Raw genomic sequence first — 24,841 nt, forward strand, 5'->3', positions numbered from 1 at the left:
CGTCCTGTGGCTCTCCCCATCCCCAAACCCTCCTCAACAGCAGAGTAGAGGGAGCGCCTGGGAGCAGAAGAGGCGCAGATGTCTTGGGGCAGCTCTCCAAGTCATATCCCACTTGCATTGTGGGAACGCACCAGTTCAGCTTCCCATAGAAGGTGGTGAAAAGGTGGAGGGTGGGAGGAGGTGGAATCTGCCCCACTAACAAATGAACTGGAGTGATGTTGAGGGTTTCTTTTCCACCCAAGCACAGCAGACCCCAGGGCAATCACAGCAGTTAAAGGGTCCAACCTAGCTTTACTCTCACTCTGAAAAATTAAAGACTTCTCATAAATCCCTAGTTGGTTTTTAAAGGTCCCCTTTAGCCGGAGGGACCTTCTCCCTGCACACAAAGACACTGGGGGAATGACATGCTGGAAACATTCAGGAGAGATTAGTGGCCTCTTCTAGATAAAACGAGTTTAAATTTTACAAGAACCCACCTGTAAACATACTGTTGTCAGTTGGAGATGAAGGGGAGTAGTTCTTCCACACAATGCCGGTCAGTGCTACAATGACCACTGGGTAGACAGTGAGATTATACCGCACATACTTGTCAAGCACAAAGTTTTCCAGAGAAAACCTGGGAGGAAATAAAGGTGGCAAAAAATGAACATCCTATCAGTGGATTTTCCCCCATTTAGGGAGCAGTTGGGAACAAGCATGGAGTTTGCCCAGGCTGGATTAGACTATCTCCGTTGCTTCTCAGAGCCTGAGAAGAGCTCCAGTATGGAGCGCGTGAAAAAAGGTGGGGGTTCCATGGAAACTGATAAAAACAAATAATAACAATTTTTGTCTGATTTTTTTTCATGGACAGTTTCTATTTTTCAGTGGAAATTCCAATACTGAAAAATTTTGGCTGAAAACCAAAATGTTTTGTTTCTGAAATACTGCCGTGGTGCCTCCTGGGAGTTGTAGTTTGGATGACTCAAGCTCCCATTCTCCTCTATAACTTGGGTGCCCTGGTCAGACTACATCTCCCATGAAGCACTGTGGCAGCATTTCTAAATCAAAATATCTAGCCCAAATCCTGATATATTTCTGTTTATTGGCATTAGAGTTTTTTGACACTTTTTGCAGAAAATTGTGTTTAGTTGAAAAACTCAATTTTCTGTTGAAAAACTGTTCTGACGATAATTTTTCAACTCACCCCACTCCACAACCTTGAGCAGAATTACCATTCTCCACTTGTGGTCAGTCACTGAAGAAGTTGATAAGGCCCCTTCTCCTACACATGGCCCAGCGAATACCTAATCATAGTGTCTGAGAGTGATCCTGACGCTACTCACTAAGCGTCAAGACAAGAGCAGGATCCAGATGGTCACAGATTTTTTAGGGACAAATGGGAGCTTATCAGTGTCACCTACCATATTACCAGTTCAAAGGTAAGGATGGCCAGAGAGGTTGCAGTTGCAATCTTATTAGATACATTCCCACTGAAGATCAGCACCACAGCAAAATTCAGAAGAGTGGCAATTGTGGTCCATGTCGCGTATAGTGCAATCCCATTTTGCACCTGTCAGGTACAATAATGACACACTGAGTGAGGATGAGAAATAAACATTCTGTATATCTCGAAGCCTACCACCCCTCCATACCCCAATGAGTGGTTAAACTGGCACTGGTTTGGCGCATTGGAGTAGGTGCAGGATGCAGGAAGCCCACTCAATAGGTATGCTCCTAGCTTCACAGCGGCTCCATCAGCACTATTGCAGAGAGGGGTTTATGGGAAGAAGTAAAGTTGGTGGCTCCACACCTATGCAGATCCTCAGCCATACCCCTCCAGGGAGGTGATGTAACGCCTAGTGACCAAGGCAGGCAAAGGGGCAGTCCAAAGCAGTAGGCAAGTGTGCACGGTGGTTGGGTAGCCAGCAGGTCAATCCATATCAGAGACTGTCCAGGCCAATAGTCAGAGTTCTACAGGGATCAGCCAGAAGATCCAATGCAAGAGGCCAGGTCAGTGAGTTGGTGGGGGCAAGGTGGTAAGGTAGGGACAGGCAAGGCAGTCTCTGCAGCAGGCAGTGGTGTGTTGCTCAGACAGCTTCCTCTTCCTGTTGAGGCCTTTACGTAATCCAGGTACTCACAGAGACTGCTGCCTGTTCAGCTACTTACACCAGGGTGTGGGCATGGCTGCTGTGGGTCTCCAGGCCTTCAGCCCTAAGGCTGTTGGTCAGGGACTGCAGCTAAGGATGTTGTCTAAGGACCTTGTGGGCCTAGGTTCTATACTGGGCCCTGACAGGGTAGTGCAGCAGCTGCAGGATTGGTTGTATAGAAGCTGCACTACCTCACCACAGCCTGGGTTAATGGAATCCATCCCTTACTGATGGGTGCAATTCTCCACCCTCACCCTTCATTGTGCCTGGGTTTGTAAATTCAGGCTTGTTCCATGGAGTAAAATGTGGGCCATAAACAGCAATACATAATTCCTACTGAACCATTCCTAAACACTGAGCCAAATGGATTCATCTTGTTGAGGTGATGCCTATAGTTCCAAATGCTGAATTCAGAGTTTTACTCACTGTCTGTACCTGTATATGGATCATGAGCCCTGGAATCTGACTATAACAAGTTGTGGGGAGACAGCCTGGGGCAGGAACACATATTTGGGGTAGGTCAGGACTGTGATCTGGCAAGAGTCTCATCTTCACAGACTGCCTACTGCTGAGAAATCCTCCCTGGTCTCAGACTTGCATTCTCACCCAACCCACTTTTCCACTGCATGGTCCTAGTTAGGAAACAAGCAATCCAAGGGAAGGGTCAGAGAGCACATTTCAATCAGGGGAGGGGTTTCGGTAGACCAGACAGCTAGGGGGAGTAGCGTTTCTTGGTTGGAAGGGTGGGTAATGAGAGGAGGTAGCAGGTATGGAGCTCTTTTCTGCTGTGGGGAGGTGGAAGGAGGGAGGGAGGATCACATGTGGCTGAAGATATTCAACTTCATTGCCTCTGTGTAATATACTTTCATCCAGAGCATGGAATAAAAGGAAAAGGCAGAAGAAAGAAACCCTGAAAAATATGTAGGGTTTTTCCACTCCATCTATACATTCGTAATAATGGTCTAATGGATTAAGGACTGTTTTGGGGCAATCTGGACAGTCAGTCTATATGTGAAGCATCATGAAACAGATGAGGGGCTTATCTTCCTCCTATTGACTCCCATGCTGTCAACAGATGGGGAACCGAGACACAAGGGAAACCTGAAGGTATGTGCAAGGGGAGGGAGTTAGCACTGGGGTAGCAATCATAATGACATTGTGCGTCTGAACTTTGCCACCTTCAACCCCGCATGAACATGGTGGTGTAGCTTTTCTGTAAATAGCACTGCTCACATATAGCATACCAGAATTCGGATGAGCCACAGCTCTGCTTTGTGAGACTTTAGGAACCAATCAGCATGGACATGCAAGGATCGGTGTGAAATGAAGAGACCAATGTAACAGGTAAAAGGAAGGACTGCCAGGAGAACCAGGGCTGGAATGAGATACCTAGGGGGAAAACACATGTGATACAGTATTTTAGTGAAATTGTACTACATATTAGCTCAATTGGTGCCTCACCTCATAGTCTTACTCTTGGTAATGAGTTAATAGAGCTAATCATTACATGTAGCCTTTACTTAACCTATGGCTGTTTTACATTTTTATACAATTCATGCTCTTATTTAGCAACTGCATTCCTCTGACAGCCAGTGACTATATGGCTGCAGTGCTGTGCCCGTGAAAGGACTAGGATAATAAAAATAACCAAAAGCCACAAGATTAACTGGCTTCATGAAGAGTGGTACAAGATTACCAATCCTAGCTTCCTGCTTATATTGAAAATATGCAGGAATGGCAAATTGGAAGAGATTTTAGATTTAGAGATCACAGATCCAACTCATGGGCCAAAAACAAAGATTACACAAAACAAACATGATATAAAGGCTACCTTTTGCCTAGTCCAAGTGTATTAAGACACAAAGCCTGATTCCCTGGCCTGGGCAGTTTTACACCAGTGTGACTCAGTTTACTTCGCTGGGGTTACGCAGGGGTGAAAATGGTGTAATGCAGCAGTGAATCAGGCCCAAGGAGAAGATTGCAAAAATCCTCTCTTCACTGTTCACTTACTCTCGATCCCACAGAAATAGCCATCCAACATTAATGGCATTGTTCAGTATCCACACCAGATAGAAGGATATTGGCAGTAAATCTGGCTCTGTGTAGACCCATCCAAGTTCATTCCTGTCAATGAAAAGCAGGCATTTGGAGAAAGCAGTACTGACTGTTAGGAAGATCAGGTATTGCAGGTCTGATTCTCCTCCCACTTACAGTAGTGAATTGGCACTGGTTGAAGTCCACTGACGTGAAGGAAATACTTTCTGTTTTACACTGGTGTCAATGAGATCTGGCCTTGCGGCTTTCCAAAGCATGCTTTCCATTTAATTCATTCATAATATCCCATGATAGTCACTACAGCAACTACATCTAGATTATGCAATATATACTACTGTTTGTGTCTATGCGGATAGTTAACCTCAATGTCCTAGACTCATTTAGCCTACTGAATCCTTGGCCTCTCCACTAAGACTGGAAAAAACCTGTGGGGAGGTTCATGGCAGTAATGGCAACATTTTGTGATCTGCATACCTGTCTAGCTAGGATTGAGACAGGGCCACCTAGAGGATTCTGGGGTCCTGGGGCAAAGCAATTTCGGGGGCCCCTTCCATAAAAAAAAGTTGTGATACTATACAATACTATATTCTCATGGGGGTCCTGGGGCAAATTGCCCCATTTGCCCCTACCACCACCCTCCCAGGCAGCCCTGGTTAAAATAAACATTTTAAAACCTTCTGCATCTTGGCACCAACACAGTGTTGAAAAAACTTCTTTTCAAGACACCTTTACAAGGTATTACTGGTTCTCAGCAACAGCTAGTGCTAAAAGGCACTAAAGCTCATTAAAAGGGTTGGACAAATATTTTCCGTCAAAACTTTTTTTGGATCGAAAACTAGGGGTTTTTAAAAAGCAGAAAAAATCACAATGTCTGCTTTCCTTCAAAATTCGTTGTGTTTTTTTTTAATTGAAAAGCTGAAATTAGTGTGCCAAAACCTGAACATGGTTTGAGGTTTCAGAAATGTGTGGCCAAATATTTGCTGCTTGCTGTGTTTGACTGTTTAAAGAAACAATAAAAAAATTTCTGCTTAAAAAAAATCCAAAACTTTTGAACCCCCTCAGCTTATGACCAAACGCCTGAGCGCATCCAGTCAGAGATTTTTCCAGGTTTCTGATACTCTGCTGCCTTCCTTGACTCATATCTGTCTCCATAACTTTGGGTTCATTTAGGTTAGAACATAAGAACTGCCATACTGGGTCAGACCAAAGGTCCATCCAGCCCAGTATCCTGTCTACCAACAGTGGGCAGTGCCAAGTGACCCAGAGGGAGTGAACCTAACAGGTAATGCTCAAGTGATCTCTCTCCCGCCATCCATCTCCATACACCCTCTGACAGAGGCTAGGAATACCATCCCTTACCTATCCTGGCTAATAGCCATTAATGGACTTAACCTCCATGAATTTATCTGTTTCCTAGAGACTGGCTCCTGGGGTCCCTCACAAACGAGATGGTTACTGTGGGTTTGTCTTTAGGATAGCTTATGTACATACTCCACAAACTGAGCATTTGAGCTTGTTCCAGAATCTGGGATGAGCCTATGCTGTGAAAACTGAAATGCTCAAAATAGCACATGCATGTGAATGGACACAGAGTGCTAAAATTAAACCACTCTGGAGCCTCGGAGAATGCAGGGGACGGGGGTCTCCCTTGGTAGGGTTGGGAAGGAGGTAGGTGGTGTAGGATATTGCTCTTCTCATGTGATCCCTCCCCCATGGCTCTACTGTTAATCTAAAGTGTCTAATTTTAAATGAGGCTACCCTGCCCTCACATGACTCTCCCTATGGCACTGAAATTAAATGTAGATTATAATTTGGCATTTGAGAAGTGAAAGGGATGGGAGCCCTAAGGGAAAAGATAACAGCTTGGCTCTTTGTGTTAAATAGCTGTCTACAAGCCTCAAACTGCTGAATGACCTTTAGGGTAGGGAAGACTGTACCTCCCCAAACAGCCTGGCCCTGCCCCCTATCTCACCCCCACCCACTTCCTGCCCCCCTCAGAATCCCCAATCCATCCTGCTCCTTGGCCTCTCACTGCTCCCCCCGAAACTCCCCCCAACCACCACCCTGGGACCCCACCCCCTAACAACCCCCCCTGCTCCTTGTCCTCTGACTGCCCTGACCCCTATCCACCCCACCCCTGCTGAGTCCTGATAGACCCCCGGAATGGCCAAGATCCAACCCCCCATTCCCCGTCCCCTCACCGCTTACCCCCAGAACCTCTGCCCCCTCCCTATCCCCTGACTGTCCCTGGGTCAGGACTCCCTGCCCCTTATCCAACCCACCCCCCTGGGCCTCTTACCACGCCGCTTACCCCTGCCTCTCTCCTCTCCCGGAGCCTCAGCACGCCACGTCCAGGAGTGGCCCTGGACAGCACTGCAGCGGCGTGACTCCAGCGGGACCAGAGCTCCCGCCGTTCAGCCCGGAGCTCACAGCCCCCTCCCCTTACCAAGCGGCTCTGAGTGGGGAGGAGCTGAGGCCCCACTGGAGCCACGCTGCTTTAGCTCTGTCCAGGGTCGCTCCTGGACGTGGCGCACTGAGGTGCCGGGGGATGGGGGAAGGCAGAGGCAGGGCCGAGGCCGGAACCTCAGCCATTCTCGTGGGGGCCCCTGCTTGGGGCAAATTGCCCCACTTGTACCCCCCCCCCCCCTCTGGGCGGCCCTGGATTGAGAACACCAGTTCATTTCACATATATCATCACATTGCTACCAGTAACAGTTTTTGCTCCCAACGTGTCTGGAACAGTCTGGGAGATTCATTCTCATTTACATTATGGCTCTGTTATACCACTGTCAGCAGAAAGGCGCTGCCATAAGAATCAGGCCAATCAAGTTTTGTTACATGATTTCCCCACAGATCATTGCTAGTCTGTTTAGCCTGTGTAGTACTTGCCCACTCAAAAAGCTCCCTAGGGGCTAGTGTATGTAGTAAACTCAGATCTCAGTGTCTGCAGACTCTTATACTGTGAGCATTGTGGAGATGACACTGTGGCCCTTCTCCACCACTTCCTACATTAGTGTAACGCCATTGATTTCAATGGATTTGCTCCTGATTTACACCGCCGTGAGAATCAGACCCTGTGTGTTCTGGTGAAGCAGCATCACAGTGTATCATTTCCCAGCACTCCGTTTGAGTAATATGGTGCACTGGTGCCAATCTCTGATCATGGTAATTCTGCTGCCCCCTTAGTGGGAAAGGCAGTGGTACTTAGAGAGCTGTGTATCACAGAGGTGGTTAGGGGCAAGGGATCATCAAAGACTGACCACCCCATCTTCATTCAAACCCCACCTGCGGCCTCACTCTTTCCACCATGCCCACAAGCAGCAAGTCAAGGCTAATACTGAGGCATACATAAAAACAATCCTAGCCAGTCCCTCCTCTGGACTGCCCGGTGGCCATCTTGTCTAGGTTGCAAGCACTTTGGGGCAGGTCCTGTCTGTATCTTATGTCTTGCACAGGGCCATGCACAAACAAATAATAAATATTCACATGGGATCAGAAGGCAAAAGGCAAAAGACTGACAAGGATCCTCAACTCAGTGTCAGCTCAGCTATGGTGAGGGAGGGAGACTCCTGCATTCAAATTATATGGAGAAAAAATACCTTCTGCAGATTCCTGACAGTGCATAACCCAGCCAAGCAAACTGCCAGATATAGATGACATTCCAGATGAGGAAGGTCCAGCCAGCTGGCGTGAAGTCAGTGTTGTATTTGTTTGAGATGTTTCCAACAGTATTTAGGAATACACCTGGAGCAATGAAGGTTATTACAGGAAAACATGTTACTGCACACAAGTAATGGGAAAAGCCCATGGTTCTCCATGCCCTCGCTCAGGCTTTACTCATTGCATCAGCATACATCTGTGCAAGCTGATAGGACTCTTGCCAAAATGATTCCTGTGTTGTAATGGGTTTGTCTTTGTCACATATTCAGTGATTGTGCAATCAACACTTATGAAGACCAGGTGTGACTTCGAGCAAGTTATACAACGAGAAAAGAATGACAGCGAAACAGAACCAGAAAAGCCGGTCAAGCTTGAAAGCCAAAGCTGGGAGTGAGCCGCGATATGCACAGCTGATAAACTCTGTTGGAGTTGGGAATTGGCGGCACTGATCTTTATAAATGGGCAGCAGTAACTGAAGACGCTCGTCCTTTCTTGCTGCCAAGTTACTGGATGCCTGGTGCTGTATAGCCCTCGCCTGGGGGAGGGGCAGAGGGGGCTTTCTTTGTACACCGCTCACATAGATCCTGACCCAAAGCCCACTGAAGTCAACGGAAACTAAATCAGGCAACTGCAGCCCCAGCAGTGGGAGGAAATCAGAGGCTGTTCCCTCCCTGCTTCCCTGGGCACTTCATGGCATCCCCAGGGGGACAGGAAGGAGGCAGGGTGGGTCACCATCTCCTACACACCAGCCAGTGTAGTTGGCTGGATGGAGAGATGGGAGGTTGTACGCTATAGCCCATCAAGAGGCCTAGTAGTAGGGAGTGTGCTGACTCTTTGCACCTGGGAAATGTCCCCCAGTATGCTCTAGACCCATCTCTTACTACGGACTGTGCCTCGATGGGCGAAAAGACTGGGAAACAGCAGAGGGTAAAAAAGTGACAGAGTGAAAGAGGCAAAGCATGAGAATCTCTACCATTAGGTGCCTGACTAATACACCTACTGACTTGGAGGAGGTCATGCTTCAGAACACAAGCAATCATGTGTTTTGGGAGCAAGAGATGTCTAGTCAAATCAGAAACAGCTGCTAGTGTTACCTTTGAATGCCCCTGAACCGGCTCCAGCATTGAGCACCACCACGGCTGTGTAAGTGGCCAGTGCCAGAAGCATTACGAAAATCTTCAGTTTGTTGTAGGTAAACATCTTCAGGACAGAAAAGGAAAATCAGAACAGAAGGAAGCCAAGCAGACTTTAATCCCCTTATTCTTAGATTGCGGAAGGTGGCCCAGCCTGTAGTGGTGGTGGTGTAACACACGTGCCTAGTATAAGGTGGTCCAAAAATGGGCTACACATGGTTGTAGATGGCGAAGTAAGTGGCTGTAACTCACAGCAATCCCATGGGTATGGAAGACAAATGTAACGTATCCCAGTTTGTTATTCTGGGGCAGGGGGAGGGTGGGCACAAGTACTCCCATTAGGTCAGTGGGACTACTCATGAGTAAAGGACTGGATGCCAAGTGAATGGAGAAACAGAGCAGGAGGCAGAGTAAGGGAAGCACATTCAGCAGACTAAAAAATTCAAATGGACCATCCGAGTATGGTCAGAGCACCAGCCTCCTTGACATGGACCCATTTACTTAGAGGAGCAATGGAGGAAGGACATTATAGATAGAAATGCCCAGGGACATATTGTGAGTGTGTTTATGGACCAAACAACTAGCACTGATCTGCATATCTGTCTTCTTCACAACACAATCGTATTTATACTGGATCAGGCAAACCTGCCATTTCCCCCGCTTTTTTCTAGGTTTTTATGCTACGTCAATCTTCTACTCTGGCTTCACAACCGTTTTTGTTTGTTTTTCTTCAGTGAAGCTTTTTAGTGTTCATCTACTGACCTTAAAATCTGTGAGTCTATGAGTCTTTAATCCTACAAAGTAATCTTTTATTTTCATCATGGTATTACCTCTGCATCTATTGCCTAGAAATAAGATTTAAACTGCTTTGACAGTTTCTGGGTATTCTATAGATTTTAAAACCTATACATCAATTTTGTAAAGAGGCATTTGAAAATATAACCGCGGTTTTCTCAAATAATATCTCAATTTCAAGAAAAATGTTATGGCATCTATCAAAGTAAACTTCCATACTTTAGGCATATGATTTTTTTAATTCAAGTTTTCTGCATCAAATAAACAGCCGCACAGCAATTCCTTCTATACTGGATAGAAATAAAGAGTGAATGGTTCTAAGTTGATAAGGGTTAAACTAGTGAATTCCAGGTCACACATGAATGAATAATTTTAGAGTTCTGTGCTTTGTTCCGGGATTTAACTACACCCAAATGCACCATCGGGAAGTGGGAGGGGAAACTTGTTTTTTTTCTGTTCAGTCCAAGTGAGTTTTTTTCTTACAAGTTTCTTTTGGATCATTTTATTATCTATTTACTTCAATTAAAATCCTAGATTTCAAATATAGGGGAGATCATTTAAATTAAAGACGAAGATTCTGATTTGGATAATACCAGCGTAAATCTGGAGTAATTCCATTGAGTTTACTGGAGATATTCGGGATTTACAATGGTGTAACCAAGATCAAAATCCAGCACAAGCTCTCTTTTACTAGCATATTTGGAAAAGGCCTTTGATTAGAGAGCACTGGGGAAATAAGTACTTGCTTGTGGAAATCTGGGAGGGAAATAATTTATGTCTTAATGACATTTTCACAAGCCACCTTTCTCCTACTGCCTCCCTTTGATTCATTGTTGACAATAAAGGTTTTCATTATTTTTCTAGCTGCAATTATAGGTCATGCATGTTGTTTAGAAGATTTAGAAATATTACTCACAGTGTTCCTCCCAATGCTGATTTTTGGGACGTCTTTCTGCTGTGCTTCAGCGACTTTCCAAACTGGAGTCTCACTCTGCCTCTAGGAATTGTGCCTTCAGGCTTATGTATAGAAGAATTTCTACAACGTTAGGAAGATCAGCAGCATCTCCTCCTTAGAAAGTTAGTGGTTATTGAATGGACTCTTTGTTTTGCACATTGTTTATTGTAGCCTCTGATTGGCTGAAGCATCTTGAAAGCAAAGCTTATACAACAGAAATGTGGTTATTTAACTCAGACCTGTTATAACACCCAGAGTCCTGTTGCCTGTCCCGAAACTTGCTGATAGGGAAAATAACTAGTAAAGTGCATATTTGTAGACTCCCTCTTAGTTCATATTTTGCTGTCCCTGTGATATATGAATCTAACACTCTGTAATTCAGTGGAAAACAAACACTTACACACTATTGTAGCTAAAGAGGATGATATGGTACATCATGCAGCTCCATGTGTTATGTAAAGTGCAGGGGTTACTCCAAAACAGCATAGATTCCAGCACCATTTTAAAAACAGCTGCTGCTTTTTTTTGTTTAACCAAAAAATCTGGCTTTTAACAAGCACATTCATCTTCGCTGTCACCCCTGCATTTCTGTTGCTATAAAAGTGTTGGATGGAACACAATGTTCCTGCTGGAAAAAGAGATGGCTTGCCAGATTCCCTCCCTTCTTCAAGCAGGAACCACTGAGAGTGTTTTTTGTTTTATGGACTTATTAGCCAAAAAGAATAAAACTAGAGCATTTAAATAGCCTTTTGAGTGACACCCTGCAGGCTGAACTGTACGGTTGCAGCACAGAAGATGGGAAGGACTAATGCTGAGTACAGATGGTCAAGGATTTTCAAACAAAACATTTTTTATCAGAAAATGTCAATATGTTCAAACAGAAACTGTTTGTGAGAACCCAAACAGGTCACCTTCAAACATTTTTGAAAAATATTTTGGAAAAAGCCAAAAGCCTAGAAATTGTCAAAATGTCTCATTCTGACATTTTACAAAGGAAAAGTTTCATTTTTCAGTTCAAAACAACTTTTCATTTTGAAATTTTAATCAATTTAGACTAGAACAAAAAAAAGTTTTAAAAGATTTTAAAATGCCAACATCTAAATGAAACTTTTCAAAATGATCCAAATAACACATTTGCATTGACACAAATGGATTTTTTTTTCCAGATTATCAGTTTGTAGATGTTTTTCAAGATTTTGACTTTTCACCCTGTTTTGGAACGAGGGGGGAAAAAATCCAAGTCTTGAATATTTTTGTGCTCTCCCCCATACTGTCCACCCAACAAGGAGCCAGCCAGATTTGGCCCTGATTAAATACTACAGACCCAATTCTAGCATCCTTTCTCATGCTGAGTCATGGCGGCAGAATCAGATCCTATATGATTCGGAGAATTTCCATGGAGCACATCAGTTCTATTGGAGACAAAAGCATTAAGGAAATAAAGATCTGGGAAAATTCAGCGAAACACCTAGATTTTGGTGAGACTGAGAGTAATTAGAATGAGAAAACAATCAGACAATCCAAATACTTAGCACTGGGAAAGCTCTTGACTTCTTCTATCCCCTCATACAAATATTTACTCCTTACCCACGAGGTTTAAGCATGATTTGTTAGTGCAGGGCATATCATCAGTGAAGGAGAGTTGGCATCCTCCAAGTCATCTGTTTATAATCTCTGTGGCCTTTATATCCTCTCAATAATACAGTGTGAAACTAACCAGATCCAGTAAAATCCATTGATTCTTTATGGCTAGGTGCTGCTTGCCCCTTATCCATTGGGGAAGGTGTGGTGTCTTCCTCCCCATGCACAGCCTGTGTAAGGGTCAGGCAGAACGACAGTGCCTAGTGCTTTCGGGAGGGCAGGGAGAGCTCTATCCCTGCTGCTTCAGGGTGCCCACAGTGCTCTATAGGAAACAAACAGGAGGTTGAGGGACATCGCTCCACCCTTCCCACACACTGGCCAGAGGAGTTAGCTGGCAGGGATGGCAAGCAGTAAGCTATACCCACAAAGGGTGCAGTAGCAGGTATGTAGGCTCAGGAGTCTCCAGGGGAGGGGTGGCTCTGTGCTGACTCATACCTGCACAGGGCAACCTTATCCTGCACTGCAGGAACTAGAGACCACAATGACTTTGGTAACACCTGGCATACCAAGAGCATTGGCCAAAATGCACTCCCGAGCTGTGGCATGATACAACATTCCCTGCTGACATCGGTGCAACTCTGGGACAGCTCAGGAGCATGATGCAGCCCCACAGAAGCTGAAGTGCAAGGCAAGAGGTACATCCGGACTAGTGTTCAGTCACCACTCCCATACACACTGGGACCAGCAGTAACAACTTGTCGAGCTCTATGTGCCAAGCTAGCCTGAGTACTCCACTACCCTGAAATTAATCTCTTGACGCCAGAAGTATGATTCTTCTGACCTGAATTCCAGCATTGGCAATACCACATGCAAGCAGTGTCATGGAGTTTGATTTACAACCTACACAGGGAGGAACTGGAGAGCTTTTTAGCTAGAGATCTCCTGAGAAAGAGTTTGCTCTGGGGGCTGACTCCATCCTTCCCCAATATAAATATGTTCAGTTGCCACTGTACGTAATATGCTAAAAATACGCTTCTTGGGTAGGGATTTTGTTCTCAGTGACTTTACAGAGGCCACTAATGCTACCCATCACAACTCACTCCAGCCAGACACTGACCGTGAGTGTGAGGAGGATTTTTTCTCTCCAAGAAGGAGACGAGAGTACTCTATTTGGTTATACATCTTTGCATTTATATATAGATACCTATTTGTTTGGCTTTACATCTGGAGCACTGTATAATTGAAACCCACCTGGTGCCAATCAGCCAGCCATCCACCGCTCCAGCCAAACCAAACCAAACGGACAAAGAAAACAGAATAAAAAAGGACATAAGAACATAAGAACGACCGTATCGGGTCAGATCAAAGGTCCATCTAGCCCAGTATCTGTCTACCGACAGTGGCCAATGCCAGGTGCCCCAGAGGGAGTGAACCTAACGGTGATGATCAAGTGATCTCTCTCCTGCCATCCAGCTCCATCCTCTGACAAACAGAGGCTAGGGACACCATTCCTTACCCATCCTGGCTAATAGCCATTACATAGGGCTGAAAAAGGAAGAGAGAGATGAGCTGACGTGAAAAGCAGGTCCATGCGCCAAGCCTTGAATGCAGATGCCGGGGGAGGGGACTCTGGCAGACATACTACAGAAGGGATGCCAGTGACAGGATCCCTGAACCAAGGAGGGACTGTCCCTGCCTTACCCCAGCTGGTACCTCAGGACAACTTGACCAGTCACAATGGCCTGAAGGTCTTTGTGGAGAGGCAATTACTCAGGTACCTCAGGACTTGATCAAGGAGGACTATAAGCAAAGCCTTGAACTAAATTCATTTGTGGCCTAATGTAGCAGTTCTCAAATTTTAGCAACCCGAGGACCCTCATTTTGATTTAAATTTTTTCGTGGAGCCCAAGCCTCCCACTCAGCCCCAGACTCTGCCCCCACTCCACCCTTCCCCCAAGGCCCCACCAACACCCCACCTTTTTCCCCCCCGCGTCACCCCTGTTCCTCCTCTTCCCCACCTCTCTCCGTCCCATCCCCCTGAGTGCACTCCGCCCCTGCTCCTCCCGCTCTTTCCCAGTGCCTCCGGCACACTGCTGAACAGCCGTTCCCTGTTGTGCAGGAGGCACTGCGAGGGAGGGGGAGGAGTTGAGGATGGGGGGGAGCAGTTGATCAGAGCGGCCTGCGGACCCCCGAAGTACCCTCGTGAACCCTCAGCATTCTGAGGACCCCAGTTTGAGAAACTCTGGCCTAATGGATACCCCTGCTGTGTAACCTTGAGCAAGTCACTTCCCCTCTCCGTGTCCCAGTTTCTCCAACTACAAAACTGAGATAATAATAATATTGACCTGCTTTGGTTAAGTGCTTTGAGGGCTACTGGTGAAAAGAGCTGCATTACTCTTGCCAGTGCAAATCACTGAGGGTGGGGATTGATGACTGTCTCCTTCCTATGAAGGGCAGCTACTCTCTGCAATGGTGAAGCTTCCAGACGAAAGTCAAGTATAAACCCCAAGTAGGAGTGAAGGACAATGACGCAATGGCCATATGAATGACAGGGGTGAGATCTGCACTGGGAAGCAAGAGACAGAGAAGTCTGAAATTGCTGGGGCCATGGTGACCTTGAGGTTCCAACCTGCTTCACAACTGGTAGCCTCACCCTCTGAATACTGGAGGGCGATGGGGAACGCAAACCACAGGTCCCTCCAAGTACTTTCTCTGACCTGTCGTCATCATCTCACTCATATCAATAGACACAGCTGTATCTAAAATGGCTACCCAGCAATCCTGCAATGGTTGCATACGATGGAATTTTAAAATGCTGAGCATCTAGAACTGTGGAGGAGTGTTATATAAATTGAAATGAATGAATGGTAATAAACCTTACCCCAGCAGTCTTTGCAAGATCAGGAATTAGCTTGTAGCACCTTTGGGGCATAGACCTTAGCTTAATAGCAGTTACCATTCATTAATGATTATGATTATTATTATGGTAGTGCCCCATTGTGCTAGGCACCGTAGATACATTGAGGGTATGTCTACACTGCAGTTGAAATATGTGTAGGTATACTCAAGCTAGCTTTGATCAGACCAGCTTGTTAAAAACATTACAGTGTAGCCCTGGCAGCCTGGGCTAGCTACCTGAGTACAATCCTGCCCAGGAACCTAGGTACACATGCTGGTGGCTAGCCCATGCTGTTGCCTATGCCACAGCAGCTATGCTGCAATTTTTAGTGAGCTACCTTGGGTATGCCTATATGCGCTGTCCTGATTTCAGGGTACCCATACCCGTACTGAGATAGAGTGCCTCTTTCAAAGAGCTCACAATCTAAATAGACAAAGGCCAGGAGGCAAAACAGTCACTGAGAAGTGAAATGACTTGCCTGAGGTCACCCAGTAGGTCAATAGAAGAGCCAAGTCTCTTGACTCCAGTCCATGCTGCCTTTACCAGTACGTTCCATAAGGAACCTACCACATTGTCTGTGCTGTAATAAACCCCACTTTTTAGTAGTAATAACCCCACCCACACCACCCTGGGTGGATTTGACCTGGCAACTGAGGAAAGTCCTTGTAGGCCATTATCAAGCTCCTGAGCCATCTAGTCTCCCAGTCCTGTTTACTTCTCCAAATAAAAATCAAGTGAGTCCCCATAATATTGTCCCATGTATTGCAGAGAATAACATGCTAAATGCACAGAAACTTTCTCTGGCCTTTTCTGATTTAAAAATTCCCTCCAGATGCTTTAAATCAGGACATACTTAGAGCAGCACCAAAAAGTCAGTGACCTCGCTGGAAATCATTTCCAGTACAACTTTGGAAATGTTGAGAACTCCATATACTAATCCTCTAACAACAGCTCGGCATCTTAATCCTGCGCCGGGCTAATCTGGGTGTCTTCAGTGCCATGGATTAACATCTTTGTACTGCCGCATGGGAGGGGATTTGAGCTGGTGCACTGGCAAGGGCAGCAAGCCAAGAGTATCTGGGTTATCGAGCCAGTTTGTCTGGTTTTGAAGGCAAGAGCGCCTGCTTTTTATTGTTGGAGGCAGGGATCTGTCCATCTTTTGACAGCTGTGTCTCTGGGAATCATTTTTTTGGGGTGAAAGACTAATAAATTAATGAGATTGTAATGCCTAGTTTACCTCAACAGACTTCGAAGCAGTTGCTGTGATAAAACTCATTGATTGATCCCTATGAAATCTTTTGCTTGAGCTCTGGATTAAAAGAGGCTGATTTGAATGTCTAAGTAAATCAAAACTCTTCCATTCCTTGTCTCTCTCTCCCTGTAAAAACAACAGTGCTTTGCCAACCACTAGGCTGGACATCATGAGAGACAAACAATTGAAAAAACGTTTCGCATATGTTCTCATTTACTGGTTGTCTGTTGATAAGTTAGTCCAGTTCTAGCCAATAAGGGAAAACTTGTCCTATCAGTGACAGCAGCACTGAGGAACATGGAGTACAGCAGCTGGCAGCTGGACAGTGTTGACATGCAGTATAAATAAATGTGTTTTTCATCCTAATAAAAACGACATAAAAACTTCTATATTAAAGGAAGATTAAGATTGCAAAGTCAAGCGCTCAAAAATGTTAGAATTAAGGCTGCCTGTGCAACCTTAATTCATCTGCCTTATGCAGGGCTTCCCAGAGGAGGGGGCAAGTGGGGCAATTTGCCCCAGACCCCGGGCCCCGCAGGGGCCCCCAGGAGAGTTTTTTGGGGCCTCTGGAGCGGGGTCCTTCACTTGCTCCGGGGGCCCCGGAAAACTCTCGCGGGGCCCGGGCCCCCGGAGTGTCTTCTGCTCTGGGTCTTTGGCGGTAATTTGGCAGCGAGGGGGTCCTTCCACTCCGGGACCCGCCGCCGAAGTGCCCCGAAGACCCGCGGCAGAGGGGTCCTTCCACCCCAGGACCCGCCGCCAAAGAGCTGGGTCTTTGGGGCACTTCGGCGGCGAGTCCCTGAGCGGAAGGACCCCCTGCCGCTGAATTACTGCCGAAGTGGAGGCCCCCCTGCCACCAAGGACCCCAGGCCCCCTGAATCCTCTGGGCTGCCCTGGCCTTATGTGTATGCATTATGATACAGTCTTTAACTGCGTACTATTTTTTGACAGTATCCCTTCCTCACTCCGTGCAAAGGATGGACAGTGCTTCCTAAAGGAGTAGCTATTTAATATTTCTTTTAATCCTCATCATTCATTCAGAGTGTCGCCTCAGGTCTATTTAACATACACCAGCCAAACCCTGCTTTGAATACAGAATTATTAATTTCCTTGTGGGTTTTCACCATTGCTCATCACTATGGCATCTGAGTGCTTCACAAACATTAATTTATTTCCACAACACCCCTGTGAGGTGAGAATATTATCCCCATTTTAAAGACGGGCAACTGAGGCCAGAGATCTTAAACTATCAAGTTTCCACTGATAGTGGGTGCCCAACTTGAGATGCTTAAGGCCTGATCTTTTGGGGTATTTAGTATTTGCACAGCACTTTATATGTTCTAAGTACAGCTCTCAGAGATGTTATCTGAAGTGGTGAGTGCTCAGCACTTCTGCAAATCTGGCACTAGGTATCTCCAATTGGCAATCAAGAAAATGAGAAACAAGCAGTGGCCATCTGTGAATAGTCAACCCTAATTCCAGCATTTCCTAAGTATTGAACACTTGACTCTGCAACATCAGTGTTTTCTTAATAGAGGTTTGGGGTTTTGGTGGGAAGAAGGGGTTGAATGTAATTGCCTAAGTTTAAAAAAGCCCTGAAAAAATATAAATTCCATCATGTTGAAGGCTATTGACTACTACATGGATCATCAGTAAGGTTGGAACCTTTCAATCCACAGCACAAATCTCTACTCCTTGAGCAACTGGCAGCAGTAATAGGTTGTTATCCTCTATGTGGCTCAACTAAAGCAAGGGGATGAGACGCATTTTGCAAGGGGGTTTCACAGCTCTTCACAGACAGTAGAGGCATGATGAGACTCAGGACTCCCTCCTGGGTTAAGTTCCGGATTCTGGAAGGCAGTGTTCTCTATTGGCTACAGATCCTTTTGCCCACTCCTCCCTTTTTGGCCCCCCTTCTGACCCTGTTCCCCAGCATGTCTCCCTCAGCCTTCTGTCCCACCCTTCTTTGCTTCTCCCCTCTTGTTCCCATCCTACTGTCCCACACCCTGCAATCCCTGCCCCCTTCTGCTTAGTTCAGATGGAATCTTCAGAGACTAATGGTGCCAGCCTCTAACAGCATGTGCATGTGGGAACTGTGATTTTCAGAGGCTTATAACCTGCTAAAATTATTGGGCAGATTTTCACAGAGACAGCAAAAGGAACATCCCTGGCACTACCAAATTTCAGGCCCTTGCACCAAACAATGGAGGCACTGGAGCTTCTCAGTGAAATGGTTGTAAGAAAACTTTAAGAAGGGCAAAACAACATTTTTTTCCCTAACCTTGTTCTCAGAAGTAACTGAATCATTTGTGCTGTAACTTTCCAGAAAAATTCAGCCCAAGGCAGAAATCCAGCATGGAAAATTTCAGCCTGAATGGTTAAAGTCTGGCTACGTTATAAGCAACTGAAAGCAGGAGCTTATAGTGGGAAGTGTCAAGAAATGCTAACTATAGGCATCATTGCTAGTGCTGCTTATAATCTTTGTGTGTGTGTGTGTGCGTGCGCCTTTTCTCTCTCTCCCCTCATACACATACACACAATCACATTGCAATCTCCTACATTTTTAAAAGTGGCTGGTGATTTTAGGTGCCTCCATTTTTGAATACCCAACTTGAGACACTTTAAAAAAAGAGTTCTGATTTTCCGAAAGGGCTGAGCAACCTCTCATGAACACCAAGCCCCTTTGAGGTGCCTCAAACTGCCCCCTCTCAAAAAAAATTGAGACAACGAATCACTTTTGAGCATTGCCTTTACAAAAGTCTTGAGGCCTTATTTTCAGAATGCAGAGCACTTGCTATGTCAGCTGAAGCCAGAGGTGGCACCAGTGCTCAGCACCTCTGACAATCAGATGTCAGTATCACTATAAAGGTCAGTGACTATAATCCAGAGCAGCAATGCAGGATTTTCTACAGAGGTTTAGAGAATTGATTGGGTTGTGTGCAAGACAGCATTTGTGTGGAATGGCACCATTGAGGATTCAGGGAAGTGCAAGGTGGAGAGGACTAATACATCATCCAGTCCCCTTCCCTGCTGATCCAGAATCGTTCCCTCTAGTGCAATTTTAAAGCTATCATGGACACAGAAAGATAAAGATAATTATTATTATTGCCCAGTGAGCAACCTGCAGACTGTGTGATTTAACATTGTTTCGCAGAGATGTCCAGAGCTATGTGGCCCAGCAGAGCTCCTACATACTATCGGCAATGAATATAATGCCCCCTTTGAATAGCTGCCACCACACAACTGGGAATGATGGAGAATCACAGCTAGCGCTGGCTGTGATATAAACACTGTAGCTTAATGACCACATCAGCTCTATCTGTGAGACCAGACCTCTCCTTACCCCACTCCCCAAAAATGTGGAAAGATGATATAGAAGTGTGGCTTTCTGCTGTTAAAGCAGGGAAATGTGCTGTTAACAGTATGATAGAAGCATATTCCTACCGGAAAGAAAAAATCGTGCATTCATTCTGTATAAGACTTTTCTTATAGATGTCTGTGGACCATTTTAGCAACAACTGTCTTGTCTTTTCAACTAACCTGACCTAGCCTTTGATGAGCGTAGGCTAAATTCTACTCCATGGTATGGTTAAGTACTGTAATACTGCTTGCAATGAAATCAAAAGAGTAAGGCCTAGGTCCTTTATTCAGCGTGATTAGTGGAATAGCTGCCAACTCTGGAATGATTTATACAGATGTAATCTGTACATCTCATTAGGGATTTCAATAATTCTGAAAAAAGTGCAATCAGGAAAAGCTACCAAGCCAGACAAACACCCTCAAATCATGCAAGTGTCTTCCAAGGACAGATTCCCGTCTCATTTGGATGGATTTATGTGCAAGGAGACATGGCACAGAAATGAAAAATGTTGTGGGGTTGTTTTTTTTTTGCCATACATCATGGAACAGAGCATGGAAGTATACAAGGAGGTTGCTGCTTTGACTGCAAGAAACTTCTGTAAACATGATCACTTTAAACAACTCTTAATATTCGTAACCATTTTGCTCCTGGTTAATGTCCTTGGTAAAGCTCACTGGGAAACTACATTGCCAAGGGCTACTGCATGTACCAGATACCTCTCACAATAATACCTGACACCATCTTCTAATTCTAGTCCCCTCCAACACTACCTCAAAATAAAAAGAGGAAGTTAATAAAATATTTTTAAAAAATCGTACCCCCAGCACTGAGTTTTGACCAGAAAACAGAACAGTCAGAAACTCCACGTCCACCAGAGACTTCACTCTTGCTATTGATTTTACATGGAAGACACTCAGATACCATGGTGATGGGCAGCAGTATAAAACCCTTAGATAGATAGATAGATCAGAGCATTCTGTTGCAAACCATCAGTGCAACCTGCCCTGTGCTGCTATAGGAGAGATGCTGGAGTTGAGCACCAGTAAAGAAGTGGTTACGTTTTCCTGATGGAAAAGGCATTCATGCTATGCCTGGTGATAGTGCTCTATGCAGCCACGTGGGATGGAGAGTTGAGTTTGAGTCACATATTCTCAGCCTCATGCTCCCTGTATTTGCAGTACAGCAGAGACATCACACAGGGCCTGAGAGGGAAGCAGAAACAGCAGTAGGTGCCAGTCGATTAAAGAAGAAAGTTAACAGGCTTGGGATGGGAAACTCCCTGTGCTAGAAGGATGGAGGTTGCATCCCGGGGTCTCCTGGCTGGAGAATGTGCAGGGATCAACAGACCTTTCGCAAAGGTACAGAGCTCCCAACCCAAAGATACAGTTTATCACTGCAGTTAATATCATTTCAGAGTTCAGGAGCTACCAATTTGCAGACTGTGAGAGCAGTGACCCAAAACTTCCCATCAACATCACTAACAAGAAAAACTGTCTAATTAGGATTTTTTATTTGTGACATTGGTGTAAATAACAGGCCCAGAAAAAATGAGACACACTGACCTAAAAAAATCAGGCCTGCCTCCAGGTGGGAATCAGGAGTACGTCCTCTGCAATCATGGACTTGCACTAGTGTGGGGACAAACCCAAGCATGGCAGTGGGTGAGTCCCATTCCTTTGGCTTGCTGTGGTTTGATGCATATTGATGTCTCCCTTTGTGCTCCCGTCTCTATTAGAACATCAATTGATTTGGTCACGTAATACTAACTATGGAACTCTCCCCCAGGATAGTCCTCCCTGTATTTACAACACTGAAGACTGGATAGCTGTTGGATCATGAGCCCAATCCTTCTCCCACTGATGGTAATGGCAACACTCCCATTGACAGTACACTTCCCATAGATTCTCAGGGGGATGATGCCAGGGACAGCAGCTCTATCCCAACTCCTCCTCATTGCAGGGTCATGCACCCATAAAACCTAGTTGGTCCTGGCAATTACTCAACTGCACCCATAAATGATCATCTCTAATCATTTCCATGAACAATTATCCAATTGGGAGACACAACATCAGTAATTTCCTGCACAGCTTACATAACTATTTGTACACCAAACTTCTTTCAAAAATGGGTCACGGATTGTTCCAAACACTGCAGCTTGTGTAGGTCAAACCTTGCTGAAGATTTGGTCCATGGTTCTTAAGAACACCTATCAGTGCAGAGTTTTTGTTTTGACCCAGTCGTCCCTTTAAGCTAGTCACTAGGGTGAGTTTGTTTCAGTCTCTGAAGAAAACATTCAATCCTACCTAGTCCTGTCTGGCTGTCAATCATTTTCATGTCTCATTGGATAAACGAGGCCTAATTTTTTCACTGTCTGGCACCCTGTGTAGTCATTGAAACAATGCAGTGGGGGGCCTTATGAAAAGCTATTGGCAAAAGCAGGCTGGGCCAGAGGCCAAGGTACTGAACTGGGGGTCAGGAGACACCGATTCTATTCCTGGCTCCGCTGGTTGGCCAAGTCACTTCTCTTCCTCTTGCTTCTCTATTTAGATATTAAGCTTTTGTGCAAAGAGGCTAACAAATGCCACAGACTTACAATGGTAGCATTTCACAGCCCCCTGGCATCTATGTGGCACAAGTGCAGATGGCTACACAAAGGGCAAAGCAGTGAGCAATCCCACTCCCTATTTCCTTCTGGTTTGTTCTGCTGCTTCCAAATCATTCATAAAGTTTCTTTCTGCGCCACACAACCCTTACTGATGCACACACAAAACTCTGCCTTGGCCAAAATCACCGTTGTTTACACCATTGCAAGATGGGTGTAAAATGTAGCCAAGTCAGAACAGTGGTATCTTACTCCACCTTTACACAAGGTGCAGGCCAGTGGAGAATTGGGCCTCCTGACTTTTTCTAGCTATTGACGTCACACTATTCATCTTCCTTCACTTCTTTCTCTTGTTTTTTTCTCATCTATCTCCTCTCACTTCATAGCTCAGTGGTTTGAGCTTTAGCCTGCTAAACCCAGGGTTGTGAGTTCAATCCGGGTGGGGGGGCACTTAGGGATCTGGGGCAAAAATCAGTACTTGGTCCTGCTAGTGAAGGCAGGGGGCTGGACTTTATGACCTTTCAAGGTCCCTTCCAGTTCTAGGAGATAGGATATCTCCAATATTATAGGGGGAGCCATAGCTCAGTGGTTTGAGTGTTGGCCGACTAAACCCAGCGCTGTGAGCTCAATTCTTGAGGGTTTTAAGGATTTGGGGCAAAAATCTGTCTGGGGATTGGTTCTGCTTTGAGCAGGGGGTTGAACTAGATGACCTACTGAGGTCTCTTCCAACCCTGATATTCTATGATTCACTTCTTTCAACATCCCTTCTCTGGTCCCGTCTTTGCTTCTCTTCGTTACTTAACACGGCTTTTAAGAGGACACAGAAGCATGTTTCTCCTCCATTATAAAAGCAACCGCATACTGTGCAACCTGAACATTCATTCAAGGTCTGGCAAAATCAAGCTGGCCTCTTCATTTTAGGTCCTGAGCATTACAAGAGTGCTGCATGTCTATATACGTATAGTTAGTTAATAGATGCGGCGCCAGTAGGTGGTGCCCAAGAATAGAACCTGAGTTTTGTAGGGCCAATTAAACTTGTTGAGCACTACGTATGGCTGTCTCCGTGCAGCTCTTCATATCAGTTCTCAACATTGGGGGCATATCCTGTTATTCACATGTGTATGATTTCCATTTATATCTTTGGAATGACAGGTGCGGCGCTGCTGCATTCTGGGGATCTCTGACCTCCTTCAGGCCTGGTAGCCAGTGTATTTTGCTCTTCTAATGATCAGCCAGGAAAACTGTTTTACTGATATTGACTTCCTATCAAACACAACATTCAGAACCCTTACTTACTACTGCCTTCTGTGCCATCATTGTCAATGTAACTAACGTGCTGCCTCTTCCACTGTGAGCATACACTGGGCAAAGGCTGATGTGATGATCAGAGTGTCAGCAGAAAGGGACATCTACTGACGGTGCTAACGAGCATTATTGCAGCCAGGCATACAGCTGTCCTCTTGCTTTGAAAGATTCCCTGAGCTGTAGAGTGAAGAGCAATCCCCAATGACAATCACTTTGTGCAATGAAAACACACTCCGTTTATGAAAGAATTTTATTTTAACCTGTTTTTTCTCGGTGAAATATGTGAAAGGAGACATGGCTGATGGTTCCTACCTGAGACTACCATTGTGATCACATCACAGGAGCAGGGTGCCACAAGCTCACCTGAACAGAGGTGTTGCTTGTTACTTCATTCCAGAACAGACCACTTACTCAGCTCTACCTGCTGCACCAGCTAATGTTCCACACAGGCTTGCAGAGAGCAAACTTTGCATAGCAGCTTCCTGTGCAAAACATCGCTAGGATCATCCCCTCCTGTGTTCAAGACCAGGGAAATGGCTGTCAGGGAGGACATCTCAGGGCCTGCTCCCAAACCTGGCAGATCCCCAGTAATCCATGAGAGACCAGCTCCATTGGCATCACGTTACTGGGGGCTCTCCCAACTGCAGCTCGTCCTGCGACCTGGTTGACGGGGCTCTGCTAAGAAGCTAGCACAGCTTAGGGTTGTATTATCTATCCTAGGAGTCTCTGCAGAGCCAAAGGAGAATGATGTCCATCCACTACCTCTCCCCAGCCTGCTCAGTCTCCTCTCCTTCTCCAGCATGGACCCCAGACCCCTCATGGGTCCAGTAGAGGAGAGGGAAATGGTGCCGCAAAGACAGCTGAGTAACTTTCCGGGTGGGAGGGGGAGATCCACATTCAGGGAGGTTCCAGAGATGGAACCTGGGGCAGTGTTTGGCCCACAGGGCTTTCGTGATGATGCATGAAAAGGAAAGAGGCTCTCAGAGCCCTCAAGATGAGTGTGCCAGGCTGGCATTTGGGGAAAACATATTTTCCTTGCGGACTGACCACATTACTGAGAGATGAAAAACATGGATGCCCACTTTTACAGTCCTTTTTCAGAGAAAATCACCACGTTTGG

At 45.7% G+C, this 24,841-nt stretch overlaps 1 protein-coding gene across 1 annotated transcript in view; it reads right to left on the reverse strand.

The window, feature by feature from the left end:
- Window positions 1-24,841, reverse strand: part of LOC127050347 (uncharacterized) — a 57,172-nt gene that overhangs the window by 2,402 nt on the left and 29,929 nt on the right. The window contains exons 2-8 of the mRNA XM_050952225.1: window positions 10,686-10,838; window positions 8,936-9,041; window positions 7,781-7,925; window positions 4,137-4,250; window positions 3,371-3,515; window positions 1,401-1,549; window positions 477-616 (exon numbers count right to left, since the gene is read on the reverse strand). Coding sequence (XP_050808182.1) covers window positions 477-616; window positions 1,401-1,549; window positions 3,371-3,515; window positions 4,137-4,250; window positions 7,781-7,925; window positions 8,936-9,041 — 799 coding nt within the window. The 5' untranslated portion in view covers window positions 10,686-10,838. The remainder of the gene's footprint in view (window positions 1-476; window positions 617-1,400; window positions 1,550-3,370; window positions 3,516-4,136; window positions 4,251-7,780; window positions 7,926-8,935; window positions 9,042-10,685; window positions 10,839-24,841) is intronic.

Source organism: Gopherus flavomarginatus, chromosome 4, assembly GCF_025201925.1.
Source record: "Gopherus flavomarginatus isolate rGopFla2 chromosome 4, rGopFla2.mat.asm, whole genome shotgun sequence".
NCBI classification, from domain to species: Eukaryota; Metazoa; Chordata; order Testudines; family Testudinidae; genus Gopherus; species Gopherus flavomarginatus.